The sequence below is a fragment of the Protobothrops mucrosquamatus genome, unplaced genomic scaffold (assembly GCF_001527695.2).
Source record: "Protobothrops mucrosquamatus isolate PMUCROS unplaced genomic scaffold, P.Mucros_1.0 scaffold1731, whole genome shotgun sequence".
NCBI lineage: Eukaryota > Metazoa > Chordata > Lepidosauria > Squamata > Viperidae > Protobothrops > Protobothrops mucrosquamatus.
In genome coordinates, this window is record NW_015387878.1 from 114,031 (window position 1) to 129,227 (window position 15,197).

Consider the following 15,197-nt stretch of genomic DNA (forward strand, 5'->3'; position numbering starts at 1 on the left):
CAATCTGTCTGAACTCCCTATAATTACTCCCTTGACTCTGCTGGCAAAAGAGGGGAAGAGAACCTGTGGCTCAGTGACTAAATCACTGACTAGTATGTATAACTGCCCAGGTTCGAATCCCATAAAGGGTATGGCTAACTGATGAAGGCAAAAAAGCCAGAAATGGTCCATCTTAGTCTCCCAATTTAATTCTTTACTCGCGATCTCCGGGAGAGGTACAAACCAGTTGTTTATTGTTAAAACAATACTTAAAACAATAAAAACAGTTATATACAAAGTTAAAAAACAACTTAGCTTTCGCTGGTCCTTGGCCAGCATCCTCAGAGTGAGGCTCAGGGGGTGGGGAGGTTCTTTTTATACCCTTGTTGATCTAACTGCTTACTCATAGCCCGTGTGATAGGGCCATTCTTCCTAATTGACTGTAATTGCCTTAGTCGTCCTGCCCTCTCTTTTTTGCACTCCAATTCTGCACTTTTTTCCCTTGTCATCCTTGCCAGGCCTCTCCCTCCCCGTGCCGTTGCTGCTTTCCAATCGCTCTCTCCTGCTCCTTACAGGATACCCCTTCCAACCTATTCCTGTCAAACTTCCCTTCTCCAGTTCTCCTCCCCTCCTGACCTGCCAATCTATATGCTGTTCCTGCCTTCCATCATCCATGCCTGTCAATCCCCCCTATATGCTTAATATTTTGTCAGCAACATATTGTCTGGATTCCAACATCTAGCTTGCTAATACATATTAAGTTCCTTTCTCTCTATCTCATTTTTCTAGCCAATGATAAAAGGTGTCCCATGTTCTAAAATAAACTGAGTCTTCTTTCTCTTTCATTTTCAATGTCAATCTATCCATTTCTGCACACTGTAAGATTTTTTTAATTAACTCTTCCTCCGTTGGTAGCTCTTCATTTTTCCAATGTTGAGCGAATACAATTCTTGCTGCAGTTAATATATGTAAAATTAAATATATACACTCTTTCTCATAATTTCCTACAATTATGCCTAACAAAGATAGTTCTGGCTTAAACTCTATATGTTTTTTCGTCATTTTCTCTAACCATGAATGTATTCTTAACCACAATCTTTTAGCTTTAGAGCTCTAAATTTGTAATTCACAGTCTGCATCCTCAACTTTTAAGAACTCACTTTATCCTTTCCCATAACTGAAATGCCATTTTCCTAATTTCTTGGTTGGGAACCAGGAATAAAGAAGGCCTGAGCAACACGAAAGAAATTCTGAGGGAACTGGGCCTGGATCCCTCCGAAGAGGATTGCATTGCTGTCCAGCACGTTTGCACAATTGTTTCATTTCGCTCAGCCAACCTCTGCGCCATGGCCTTAGCAGCAATCCTGACACGGCTTCGTGAAAATAAGAAACTGGCGAGGCTCCGAACCACGGTTGGAATTGATGGGACCCTGTACAAGACCCATCCACAGTAAGTCAGATGTTAAGAGTGTGGAGCAGGAGAGCCATGGACAATTCTTCCTTCTTCCAGTGAGTCAGAGGATCGATTGGCTGGCTGAACTGTGTGCTGCACTTCAGTCTAATGATCTGTACACGGGTTTAAAGATAGGCAGATATAGTGATACTAACCAAGATCTCCTTCGAGAGGGAGATGGCAGGAAAGCAGTATATAAGTGTGGTGGAGGTGAAGATGGCTTGCAAGAATCAGAAGGCAAGGAGGGGCATGGTAAATAGTATTGGTACATTAAGATAAATCTTTTCTAAATTTGGCAGTTTTAAGATGGGTGGACATCAACTCGCAGAGTGCTGGCTGAGGAATTCTGGGAGCTGAAGTCTACCCAAGTTGTTAAGTTTGAAAAACACTGATGTAGATCTGATGATACTTACTTATCACATGCCAAATTTCCTTGGCTTGCTCTCCTTATTTTATGCATTTTGCTTATCATTGCTTACCCCCCAAATAATTTATTTTATATATAATTTTTGCATTAATAAATATTGGCTAGATTGGAGACATCAAGAGAGAGGCTTGAATGTTGATGCCTACACTCTCTGTCTATAAAATAGTGTACAGACTTGCCTATGATATAGTCTTTGCTATCCATTAGGTCTAAAAAAAGTGATGAAAAATAACACCACCCAATTGTGATTTAAGATGCATTGTGAAGGCTTTGGAATCAGACAGCCTAGTGGTCTGCAAATGTTCCTTGTCTCTGGTTACCAAGTAATAGATTGAAACAAGAGCAAACTGTGTTTAGTTTGCTCAGCTGATTAATATTTGTCTATTGAGGCAGAAAGTAGGATTAAATGAAGCATAATTCTGACTCAGCAAAAGCACTAACTTTCAGCCAAACCTAGATTTAAGTTTCTGCAGAGAAATAGAATAGAATAGAATAGAATAGAATAGAATAGAATAGAATAGAATAGAATAGAATAGAATAGAATAGAATAGAAGCTGGAAGGAACCTTGGAGGTCTTCTAGTCCAGCCCCCTGCTCAAGCAGGAGAACCTATACAATCTCAGACAAGTGATTGTCTAGTCTTTTCTTTAAAATGTCCAGTGATGGAGCACCCACGATTTCTGGAGGCAAGCTGTTCCACTGGTTGATTGTCCTCACTGTCAGGAAGTTTCTCCTTAATTCCAGGTTGTTCTCTCCTTGATCAGTTTCCAGCCATTGAAGATCTTTTTCATATGGGGTGGATTCCACAGTTCTTGAAAAATAGGGTATGGGAAACTGAGGGGTGGGTGGGGAGGATATCCCATTGTCTGACTTTTGGATCCTAAAAAATTTAGGAAGCTAGAAGAATTGCTATTGGATGGAGGAAGAGATCCAATTCTGAGCTTTGTTGAATATGCCTCATTTATTTATTTGTTTGTTTGCTTGCTTTATTAAATTTATATTTCAGCCATCTTACAATTCAAGGCAACTCTGGGCAGCTTACTAATCTTTCTTCTTGTGTAGAATCAGCCACTGAGATTTCATTCAAGTCCACATCCTGTCTAGTAAGAATATATTTCAAAAATGAAGTAGTTCATCTGAGTCTCTCTCTGTCTCTGTCACTCTCAGTTGTCTCCGGAATTAGACTACAAATGTCATAGATTTTACAAGAGAAAACAACGTACAGTAAAAGTACATAAATAAATAAAAGTTGCACAAACCTCAAATAATGTAGAATGAAATAAATACAGAATAAAATAAAATTAACGAAACCCAATGATAACTGAAGTAAGATTCAATCAAGGTCCAATTGCCCCCCCCCCCCGGGAAGAGTCCCCATTTGAGCTCCTTCTGAAAAGAGTCCAGATAGAAGCCAACTGGATGTTTGGTGAAAGACTCTTCCACAGGACAGTCTCAGCCACCAGAAAGGGCCATTGCAGGACCTTGACCCCTCTCACCTCCCTATAGCGGAGCACCACCAGCAGCTTCTCCTAGGTAGATCAAGCTGTTTGGGCCTACTCCAACAGGAGAATGTGAGCTGTAGCTAATGAGGTGCCAGGCCATGTAAGGCTTTCTAGGCTAACATCAGCAGTGTAGGGCCAACAGCAACAACGCCATGGGTTTTGCCAACCAACACCTGGAATACTGCAGCCAGTTTTGGTCACCATATCACAAAAAAGATGTTGAGAGTTTGGAAAAAGTTCTGAGAAGAGCAACTAAAATGATCCAAGGCCTGGAGACTAAAACATACGAAGAATGGTTGCAGGACTTGGGTTTGGCTAGTCTAAAGAAAAGAAGAAATAGGGGAGACATATAGCAGTATTCCAGTATTTGAGGGGCTGCCACAAAGAAGAGGGGGGTCACGTTATTCAGCAAAGCACCAGAGGGCAGGACGAGAAACAATGGTTGGAAACTGACCAAAGAGCGAAGCAACTGGAATTAAGGAGAAACTTCTTTTTTTTTTTTTTTTTTTTNAGAAAAACGCCCACACAGCATGAATAAACGAGATGATACCTCCCGCCTACCAGCCATTTGGAAACCCGCCCTTATTGGCAAACGAGTTCCTAACACAAAGAATGACACCAGACCCACACTCACGAAAACCACACAGGATGTCACCACCACACATCCACGCAAAAAGCAAACCCAAACCCACACAGATGATGAGGCACGATCACAAACTAGAAGCCAGTCCACAGCTGCATCATTAGCCACTTTAAACCCCTCCAATCCATACATGAAGCAAACTGACACCCATCATAAAGATGTGGCACGAACACGAACACGAAGCCAAACAACAGCAACGAAGCTCACCATCTCAAATCCCCCTGCAATTCAGACTAACCCGAGCACAACAAAGCCCCCACCCAAACAGAACACTCCCCCATCCAATCAGAGCACAGCCAACCCCCCATCCAATCAGAGCACAGCCAAGCTCCTTAACCAATCAGAACACACCTCCACCCAATCATAACACAGCCAAGCTCCCACCCAATCAGATCAAACCCCACTGGCAGTTAAAAGGAAGAAACAGCTGCGATCACACACTACTCCTAGAAGCACGAAGCTGAAAACACCAGCCTGAAGATGACGAATGTGACTTCGTCGAAACGTCGCCAAGACACTTCTAATTTTACATGGGAGAAAACCCGAATAACCAAAGACCTACATACAAACACCCGCGAAAACCTCAGAAAACAAATATATATATATATATATATGCTTAATATTTTGTCAGCAACATATTGTCTGGATTCCAACATCTAGCTTGCTAATACATATTAAGTTCCTTTCTCTCTATCTCGTTTTTCTAGCCAATGATAAAAGGTGTCCCATGTTCTAAAATAAACTGAGTCTTCTTTCTCTTTCATTTTCAATGTCAATCTATCCATTTCTGCACACTGTAAGATTTTTTTAATTAACTCTTCCTCCGTTGGTAGCTCTTCATTTTTCCAATGTTGAGCGAATACAATTCTTGCTGCAGTTAATATATGTAAAATTAAATATATACACTCTTTCTCATAATTTCCTACAATTATGCCTAACAAAGATAGTTCTGGCTTAAACTCTATATGTTTTTTCGTCATTTTCTCTAACCATGAATGTATTCTTAACCAGAATCTTTTAGCTTTAGAGCTCTAAATTTGTAATTCACAGTCTGCATCCTCAACTTTTAAGAACTCACTTTATCCTTTCCCATAACTGAAATGCCATTTTCCTAATTTCTTGGTTGGGAACCAGGAATAAAGAAGGCCTGAGCAACACGAAAGAAATTCTGAGGGAACTGGGCCTGGATCCCTCCGAAGAGGATTGCATTGCTGTCCAGCACGTTTGCACAATTGTTTCATTTCGCTCGGCCAACCTCTGCGCCATGGCCTTAGCAGCAATCCTGACACGGCTTCGTGAAAATAAGAAACTGGCGAGGCTCCGAACCACGGTTGGAATTGATGGGACCCTGTACAAGACCCATCCACAGTAAGTCAGATGTTAAGAGTGTGGAGCAGGAGAGCCATGGACAATTCTTCCTTCTTCCAGTGAGTCAGAGGATCGATTGGCTGGCTGAACTGTGTGCTGCACTTCAGTCTAATGATCTGTACACAGGTTTAAAGATAGGCAGATATAGTGATACTAACCAAGATCTCCTTTGAGAGGGAGATGGCAGGAAAGCAGTATATAAGTGTGGTGGAGGTGAAGATGGCTTGCAAGAATCAGAAGGCAAGGAGGGGCATGGTAAATAGTATTGGTACATTAAGATAAATCTTTTCTAAATTTGGCAGTTTTAAGATGGGTGGACATCAACTCGCAGAGTGCTGGCTGAGGAATTCTGGGAGCTGAAGTCTACCCAAGTTGTTAAGTTTGAAAAACACTGATGTAGATCTGATGATACTTACTTATCACATGCCACATTTCCTTGGCTTGCTCTCCTTATTTTATGCATTTTGCTTATCATTGCTTACCCCCCAAATAATTTATTTTATATATAATTTTTGCATTAATAAATATTGGCTAGATTGGAGACATCAAGAGAGAGGCTTGAATGTTGATGCCTACACTCTCTGTCTATAAAATAGTGTACAGACTTGCCTATGACTATAGTCTTTGCTATCCATTAGGTCTAAAAAAAGTGATGAAAAATAACACCACCCAATTGTGATTTAAGATGCATTGTGAAGGCTTTGGAATCAGACAGCCTAGTGGTCTGCAAATGTTCCTTGTCTCTGGTTACCAAGTAATAGATTGAAACAAGAGCAAACTGTGTTTAGTTTGCTCAGCTGATTAATATTTGTCTATTGAGGCAGAAAATAGGATTAAATGAAGCATAATTCTGACTCAGCAAAAGCACTAACTTTCAGCCAAACCTAGATTTAAGTTTCTGCAGAGAAATAGAATAGAATAGAATAGAATAGAAGCTGGAAGGAACCTTGGAGGTCTTCTAGTCCAGCCCCCTGCTCAAGCAGGAGAACCTATACAATCTCAGACAAGTGATTGTCTAGTCTTTTCTTTAAAATGTCCAGTGATGGAGCGCCCACGATTTCTGAGGCAAGCTGTTCCACTGGTTGATTGTCCTCACTGTCAGGAAGTTTCTCCTTAATTCCAGGTTGTTCTCTCCTTGATCAGTTTCCAGCCATTGAAGATCTTTTTCATATGGGATGGATTCCACAGTTCTTGAAAAATAGGGTATGGGGAACTGAGGGGTGGGTGGGGAGGATATCCCATTGTCTGACTTTTGGATCCTAAAAAATTTAGGAAGCTAGAAGAATTGCTATTGGATGGAGGAAGAGATCCAATTCTGAGCTTTGTTGAATATGCCTCATTTATTTATTTGTTTGTTTGCTTGCTTATTAAATTTATATTTCAGCCATCTCACAATTCAAGGCAACTCTGGGCAGCTTACTAATCTTTCTTCTTGTGTAGAATCAGCCACTGAGATTTCATTCAAGTCCACATCCTGTCTAGTAAAAATATATTTCAAAAATGAAGTAGTTCATCTGAGTCTCTGTCTCTGTCACTCTCAGTTGTCTCCGGAATTAGACTACAAATGTCATAGATTTTACAAGAGAAAACAACATACAGTAAAATATAAATAAATAAAAGTGGCACAAACCTCAAATAATGTAGAATGAAATAAATACAGAATAAAATAAAATTAACGAAACCCAATGATAACTGAAGTAAGATTCAATCAAGGTCCAATTGCCCCCCCCCCCGGGAAGAGTCCCCATTTGAGCTCCTTCTGAAAAGAGTCCAGATAGAAGCCAACTGGATGTTTGGTGAAAGACTCTTCCACAGGACAGTCTCAGCCACCAGAAAGGGCCATTGCAGGACCTTGACCCCTCTCACCTCCCTATAGTGGAGCACCACCAGCAGCTTCTCCTAGGTAGATCAAGCTGTTTGGGCCTACTCCAACAGGAGAATGTGAGCTGTAGCTAATGAGGTGCCAGGCCATGTAAGGCTTTCTAGGCTAACATCAGCACTTTAAATGGTACCCCAACAGCCAGTGTAGGGCCCACAGCAACAACGCCATGGGTTTTGGCCAACCAACACCTGGAATACTGCAGCCAATTTTGATCGCCATATCACAAAAAAGATGTTGAGAGTTTGGAAAAAGTTCAGAGAAGAGCAACTAAAATGATCCAAGGCCTGGAGACTAAAACATACAAAGAATGGCTGCAGGACTTGGGTTTGGCTAGTCTAAAGAAAAGAAGAAATAGGGGAGACATGATAGCAGTATTCCAGTATTTGAGGGGCTGCCACAAAGAAGAGGGGGGTCACATTATTCAGCAAAGCACCAGAGGGCAGGACGAGAAACAATGGTTGGAAACTGACCAAAGAGCGAAGCAACTGGAATTAAGGAGAAACTTCTTGACAGTGAGGACAATTAACCAGTGGAACAGCTTGCCTCCAGAAATCGTGGATGCTCCATCACTGGAGATTTTTAAGAGGCTAGACAGTCACTTGTCTGAGATGGTATAGGTTCTCCTGCTTGAGCAGGGGGCTGGACTAGAAGATCTCCAAGGTCCCTTCCAGCTCTATTCTATTCAAACACAGGTCAGCGCATGGGCCACTGGGCTATAGCCACAACTATAGCTTTCAAGTACTCTTCTAAGGCACCCTCATGTAAAACATGTTGCAGATGCTGGAGTGGGTGGGGACAAGAGTGTGAGTCATTGGGGCAAAATCCTCCCACCCCAAGTAGCACTGCAACTGGTGCATCGGCTGAAGCTGGGAGAGCAGCAGGTCCTGGAGGATCCCCAAGTTTGTGGATCTGCTCCTTGGTGGGTAGTGCTGCTGCAGAACAATTTTGTTTACGGGTAGTCTTCGACTTATATCAATTGCCTAGAAACCATTCAAAGTTATGCCGGTCCCTCTCAAAAGCTCCTTACAATTAAGTTCCAAAGTTCTGGTGGCCAGCACCCCCCAATCACATGATGTTAACAATGAATTTGCTTAATGACTGCAGTATCTGTTTAACAAGCATTGCAAAGAAGGTCATAAAACTGGGTCCAATCACATGATAACCTGCTTTATGACCATCACATCTTACAACTATAATGGCTACATTCCATTATATTATGATTGTAAGTTGAGGATGATTGTAAGGACCCACTTCAACCCACATCTTAACAAAGCAGAACTCTTGGAAACAATCTCTTCCAACAGGAACTTTTATTAAGAGTAGTTGATAGTGGGCATAATAGACAGGATCAATGTTTTAAAGTGTCCCTAAGCAAACCCCACCCCACAGTTCTTCCGGGCGGTTCAGACCGGCAAATCCCCAGGTGTTAAATCCAGGAAAGATAACATCAATCCGGCATCATTGTGCACGATCATTCAACAGCTCTTCACACCTTATTCTGCTGACGGAGAAATAAACCAGATCCCGGAGATTTGTACCTCTTCCACCCCTTTTTTCTAGCTGCCCGGTTTGGGAGGAGAAGTTCAGAGGGGTGCATAGCATAGGAGGCAATTTGTTACATTGTAATGGTTAGCAGACACAAAGGTGAATAAACAAAAGGTTACTTTGTAGTGAATAGAGGAAGTGAAAGTAATAAACCCGCATGCATATCCTCCCTTCCCTTTGGGAGTATGGCAGGATCTAGGGAAGGGTAAGAAGTGGTTTTAGATCACAGAAGATAGATAGAAAGGAAATATAACTGGATTCTGACAATGATATGTTCTTGTGTCTACTTGCTTCATATTGTGTGTTTGTGCGTGTGTTTCTATCCTTAGATTTGGGAAATGGTTAGGGTTAGGGTTTTTTTTTGCTGAATTCCTTCAGTATGTTTTTGTTACTTAAAGTTCAGCCTGGTTTTCAAAAACTGGTTAAATAAGAAAGTCTTCTGGTGCCTTAGAAAATGCATGGGGGACCTATGGGATGGCAGCCCCTTTCTATCTTGTGGGGGAAGGCAGTGATCCCATCAGACAAGCAGGGATTGACCTGCAAAGCTGCCTCAGGATAGAAGGAGGAAGCGCCCTTCGGATCTCCCTCCCTATCCTGCCTCTGTAGGGAGGGCAGGGTCTTCTGTCCCAACTAACCAGAAGGATTGGATTTATTGTGACACCGCTTTTATCACCTTAACAAAAAATACCTGACATCTGTGAATGGTGTTAGCTGCTGGTGTTGTGCAGTGGTTGCATTACAAGGTGTAAATTCGGCAGAACAACTGCAGCCATCTCCTTGGTCTCCCTTGTAGGTATGCCAAGCGTCTCCATAAGGTAGTCCGACAGTTGGTGCCCAACTGTGATGTCCGATTTCTGCTTTCGGAGAGCGGAAGTGGGAAGGGGGCTGCCATGGTGACAGCTGTGGCCTATAGGCTGCTGTCTCAGCGGAAGCAGATTGACGAGGTCTTGGCCCTTTTCAAATTAACCCAAGAGAATCTCCTCGAGGTAAGAAACAAAATGAGGAGAGAACTGGAGTACGGCCTGAAGAAAGAAACCCACCCGACAGCCACTGTGAAAATGTTGCCAACGTTTGTTTGTGGCACACCGGATGGCACAGGTACCTCCTCATCTTTCTCACAACTTTGTAGGCTGCCTACTTTGGGGAGGTCAAGAGGATTTACAAAAATCTGAAAAAAAGTGATAAAATCAGGAGGAATTAATAACTGGTTAACTATCTTCTAGGCAGCCTACCACATGCCAAGTGTGTCCATAGAGAGGGATGGGTATTCAAAAATGTTGGGGAGGAAGAGAAGTTATGAAAATCTGATACACAAGGGCACGACATAATATAATGTCTGTATCTCTCTGGTTTAAGAGATTTAAGGAAGGTGGATTGTACACATATATCGCATTCTCAAAACGCTGTAAGTCTAACTTTCTGCTGATCTTTCTGATGGTGCAAGTTTCATTGTTTTTGAAAAAAATGCATTTTTGATTTCAGTGCATATTTCCCCAGATACTAAAATATATAAGTTATAAATGGAGACAGTGGTGGAATCCAAATACCTGAACATCCAGTTCTCTTATTCGATGCAGGCCTGGGCCTCTGAGGCCTAGAATGGACTTCCGGAAGTAGTATCCATGCACTTCTGGCGGGCCGTTCTAGGCCTGGGAGGCCTCCTCCAGACCTCCGAGGCCTAGAACAGACTTCTGGAAGTGGCATCCACACACTTCCAGCGGGCTGTTCTAGGCCTGGGAGTCCTCCTCCAGGCCTCCAAGGCCTAGACTGGACTTCTGGAAGCCAGACGGTTCTCTGAATGCAGCAAAATTTAGCTATTGGTTCTACCGAACCGGTGCGAACTGGCTGAATCCCACCACTGAATGGAGATTGACCCAGCATTTTGCATAAAAAAGATGAAGTATCTTTGGTCTAGATGTGCTATAACACTATTAATCATGAATAGAAAGTTTAGATGTTTCTAATGTACCCTAAATTTTAGCTTTCTGGAAAGATCTGGAGAATGGTCAAGGAATGGTCAAGGATTGGAACTACAGGTAGTCCTTACAACCATTCATTTAGTGACTGTTCAAAGTTACAACACCACTGAAAAAAGTGACTTACGACCATTAACACACTTACAACCATTGCAGTATCCCTGTGGTCACATGATCAAAATTTGGACGGTTGGCAACTGGCATGTACTTATCAGGGTCGCAGTATCCCGGAGTCATGTGATCCCTTTTGCAACCTTCTGACAAGCAAAGTCAATGGGGAAGCCGGATTCGCTTAACAACTGTATTACTAACTTAGTACCTGCAAGGATTCACTTAATAACTATGGCAAGAAAGGTTGCAGAATGGGGGACTTAACAATTATGTTGCTTAACAATGAAAATTTTGGACTCAATTGTAGTCATAAGGCGCAGAATACATGTATATCATAATATGAATTACCTCCATCTGAATATAATTACTTGGGAGCAAACTTGCCTAGAATTCAGTATATTTTAGACAGGCAAAAGGCATTTTTGAGATGTTTTGTAGTCTGTAAGCTGGAGAGGAATATTCTAAGCAATTGAGAAGGATTTTAGTAAAAATTTATTTTTCTTTTGCAGAAAAGGGGAAATACTTAGCTCTTGATCTTGGAGGAACAAATTTCAGAGTTTTGCTTGTCAAAATCAGAAGCGGAAGAAACAAATCGGTTCGGATATACAATAAAATATTTGCAATTCCTTTGGAAATTATGCAAGGAACAGGAGAGGAGGTAAAAGTTAATCCTTAACTATTTATTCCTGGGATGTATATTCTATTCCACTCTAGCAGGACTCTGAACAATTCTCCTTGCTGATCCACATGTATTTAAAACACTGGTATTAAGTGCTGCCTTTAATTATTTTTTTTTTCTTTCAGTTATTTGATCACATTGTCCAATGCATTGCGGAGTTTTTGGAATACATGGGACTAAAAGGTGCCCGGCTCCCCCTTGGTTTTACTTTTTCTTTCCCCTGCAGGCAAACAAGTATTGATAAGGTATGAAGGCTGGGATTTTCCACATTGATTGGCTTCTGCTCTGAATGTGGTTTAATAACTGCTCAATGTTGCACAAGAACATGCCTTTTAATAGATGTTATGCTTCCATTCCTGTTCGGTTATCTCTAGCAGAGTCTTAATAGATCCTGAGCCCCAGCATTAGGAGAGAGTGCATAAAATCAGTGCTGAGTGTATGAGGGTAACAGGCATTCTTGTTTGATTTTTGTTTGAATAAGGCATGATTATGTGGGAACTGATGACCCATGTCTTCCTGAGCACAGCATGGACATGTCCTGGGAATCAACTTTGTTTCCCATATTCTCAGAATCTTGCCTTTGCCCATCCCCAAGTCTATACAGGTAGTCCCTGATTTATGACCATTCATTCAGCGTCCATTTGAAGTTACAATAGTGCTGAAAAAAGTGGCTTATGACTGATGCTGGCACTTAGGACAGTGTTCCCGCAGTCTTGGGACCGCATTTTGGGCATTTGGCAACCAACATGTATGTATTAGAGATGCAGCATTCCAGGATCATGTGATCACCATTTGCAACCTTCCCAGGGGGATTCTGATGAGCAAAGTCAGTGGGGAAAGCCAGATTCACTGCAGCAAAAAGTGTAAAATTGGGCACCATTCACCTAATCACTACATTGCTTAGTGACATAGGTTCCAGCCCCAATTATGATCATGAATTAAGAACTACTTATACTTTGGGTTGAACTTAAAGTCATCCTTAGCTGTTTCACTTTTCATGTGCTCCCTCTTCTCCTGCCGCAATTCCTGCTACAGTCACATGCTTTAGGTAGGATTTGTGCAGTTTTCAATGGCTAGTGATTACTAGGCTTTGCCCTTCGTGTTATTTCAGTTTTGGCTGCAGGAAACTCCATTAAACTGGCTGTTGGAGAAGCATCTACAGATAAAAATAACTGATCATTGCTTTCCAAAACATTTGTCAGGTCAAGGTGGGCTTCTTATAAACATGGGCTTAGCACTCTTTTGAAAGAACACTGGGTCTACTTTTAAACACAGGTTTAGTGTTGTTTGCTAGACTAGTTTCTAAAAATTGGACTAATAATAAAGTTATTATTCTATTCTATATTATTCTATTCTTTGTTCTGTGCAAAAAGTCAATTTCAACATCAAAAGAAAGTTGGAACAGCATAATCCTCCTGCTCTCTCTTCCAAGAAATAGCATTTTCTATCAGAAGGTAAATTTGGACATTGTTTAAATCAGGGGTGTCCAACCTTAGCAACTTTAAGTCATGTGGATTTCAACTCCCAGAATTCCCTAGCGAGCCAGGCTGGCTGAGGAATTCTGGGAGTTGGTCCACAGGTCTTAAGATTGCCACTGGTTGGATGCCCCTGATTTAAACATTCTTTGAAAATGTAGTTTGAAATGAGTCTTTCCTAAAAATGTAAAGCCAGTTTTGAGTTTGGGTGATTCAATTCTTTTCTCTCCCTTCAGTAAACACTTTTTAATTGTCTTTTTTGTATTACTACTTTTACTTTCCAGGGCGCTCTTGTTGGATGGACAAAAGGTTTCAAGGCAACCAATTGCGAAGGGGAGGATGTTGTTGACTTGCTAAGGGAAGCGATAAAACGGAGAAATGTAAGTATCCTGCATCTCTTTTGAGCTAGATCCCTCCCACTAGGGTTGAGCAGAAGCCACTATTTACTGCAATCTTCCTATTGATTTCATTCAGAATTATTAAGATAAATGTAGAAATTGACTTCCAGTTCCGGTTCGCAGCGACTCCGGTCATGTGGAAGAGACTTGTCTCCCCACCGGCTGTGTTTCCTTCGCCGGTAGACCCCGAAGGGGGTTGAAAGTTGCCCTGGAGGGGCGACCACCGAGGAGGGGGCTTGCTGGTGACTGCGGGAAAGCGGCAGCTTCTCCCATGGCCCCAGCTGACTCCTTAAGGCTGACGGAGTAAAGATCGGCCAGTAAAATGGCCAACCACTCAGCTGCACCAGCCAAAGTCAAAAGAACAGCAAAGCGTGAAGAAACCACCGCGGAGAAATCTGGGTGAGACTTTTCCCTCCCCCACCTATTCCCACCTATTTTTCCTGCAAAGAGCTTGCTTTTTGGATGACTTCCCTGTTCTAAGAAAGCGGTGTCTGTCTGTTTGGGGGAAAAAATACTTTAAACAAAATTACAGAATAGCACTTATTATACTTTGAACTTTTTGGATATTGGGCATCCCTGGAAAGATTTGTAATATAGAGCATTATCTTACTTACTATACTGAAGATATTTGCTTTTTTCTGTCTCTTTCTTCTTCATTCTTAACGAGATAAAGGCTTTTAATGTGCAAAGAAAAAACTTTCTATAGCTCGCTGAGGACATCTTGTGGTGAAAATATTTACTGCAATTGTAATGTCTCTTCGTTGGTGTTTGAAGATGGTTTTGACCTTCAGAAATTAACAAAAAGGAAAGATAAAGGCTTGGAAACAGCTGTGGGTTGTGTTTGTGATTTTCAAAATTGCGGATGTATATGGACTCTTAATAAATATAGTTTCCACAAAAAGATTAAAAGACTCTTTTACTATGGAAATAGTAGACTTTTACCCACAGCTTGACTATGAGCTGATATTGGAAAAAATATTGGAAATGACAGAGGAGATGAAGTCATGGAGAAAAACTAAAGACTATCTTGTAGAATTACAAGCTGAGCCCCAAATTTTAAAAGACCAATCTACAGGCCAAGAAAAAGCTTATATGCAACAGTGCACACAATTTGAGATGGAAGAATCCACTGATCAATTGAATTTTAGAAAAATTCTGGACCCAAAATCCCAGATTGAGACTTTAAATGACTACTTTATAAATCAACTAACTACTACAGAGGAGGATATTTCACAAGTCTATGTACAAACGATGGAGAACTTTGAAGATCCAAAAATGACTATAAGTGAAGTACTCCCATTGCTAAAACCAACAGGAATTGACAGCTAGACGCGATCGATTGAAAGTTATGACAACTTGGGTAATCAAGCTGAAATCATAATATGGAATAAAATGGACTATATTGCCTACATGATACTGGAAGAAGGGGAAGAGAATTTTGATCAGATCGATTTGTTGATAAGCACTACTACTCAAATACTGAGGTTTGATGACATAGATGCGATATTACGGAAACCAGCTTGGTATAGAAAAAAAGCCAGAGTTAGATTTAAAAATGTGATTTAAAATCTTAATTATTGGGTCAAAAAGAGATTTAGAGATTTGGACTGATTTGACAATCTAATTGAGTAAATGAAAGCAGTAAGATAATTGGTGTAATAATAAGTTTGTCTTAGATACGATAGTTAATTTGGTTGAGATTTAAATTTTACTTAACAGGTCGAAATGATTCTTTTTTTTTTTTTACTCTGTTTATATAG

The 15,197-nt window shown here is 41.1% G+C and overlaps 1 protein-coding gene across 2 annotated transcripts in view; it reads left to right on the forward strand.

Annotated features, from left to right (window-relative positions):
• HKDC1 (hexokinase domain containing 1) overlaps positions 1-15,197 on the forward strand; it is a 55,788-nt gene that overhangs the window by 22,784 nt on the left and 17,807 nt on the right. For both annotated transcript variants that reach the window (XM_029285462.1, XM_015822971.2), the window contains exons 9-13: positions 1,196-1,429; positions 9,592-9,896; positions 11,395-11,543; positions 11,690-11,809; positions 13,324-13,419. In XM_029285462.1, the coding sequence (XP_029141295.1) occupies positions 1,196-1,429; positions 9,592-9,896; positions 11,395-11,543; positions 11,690-11,809; positions 13,324-13,419 (904 nt within the window). The remainder of the gene's footprint in view (positions 1-1,195; positions 1,430-9,591; positions 9,897-11,394; positions 11,544-11,689; positions 11,810-13,323; positions 13,420-15,197) is intronic.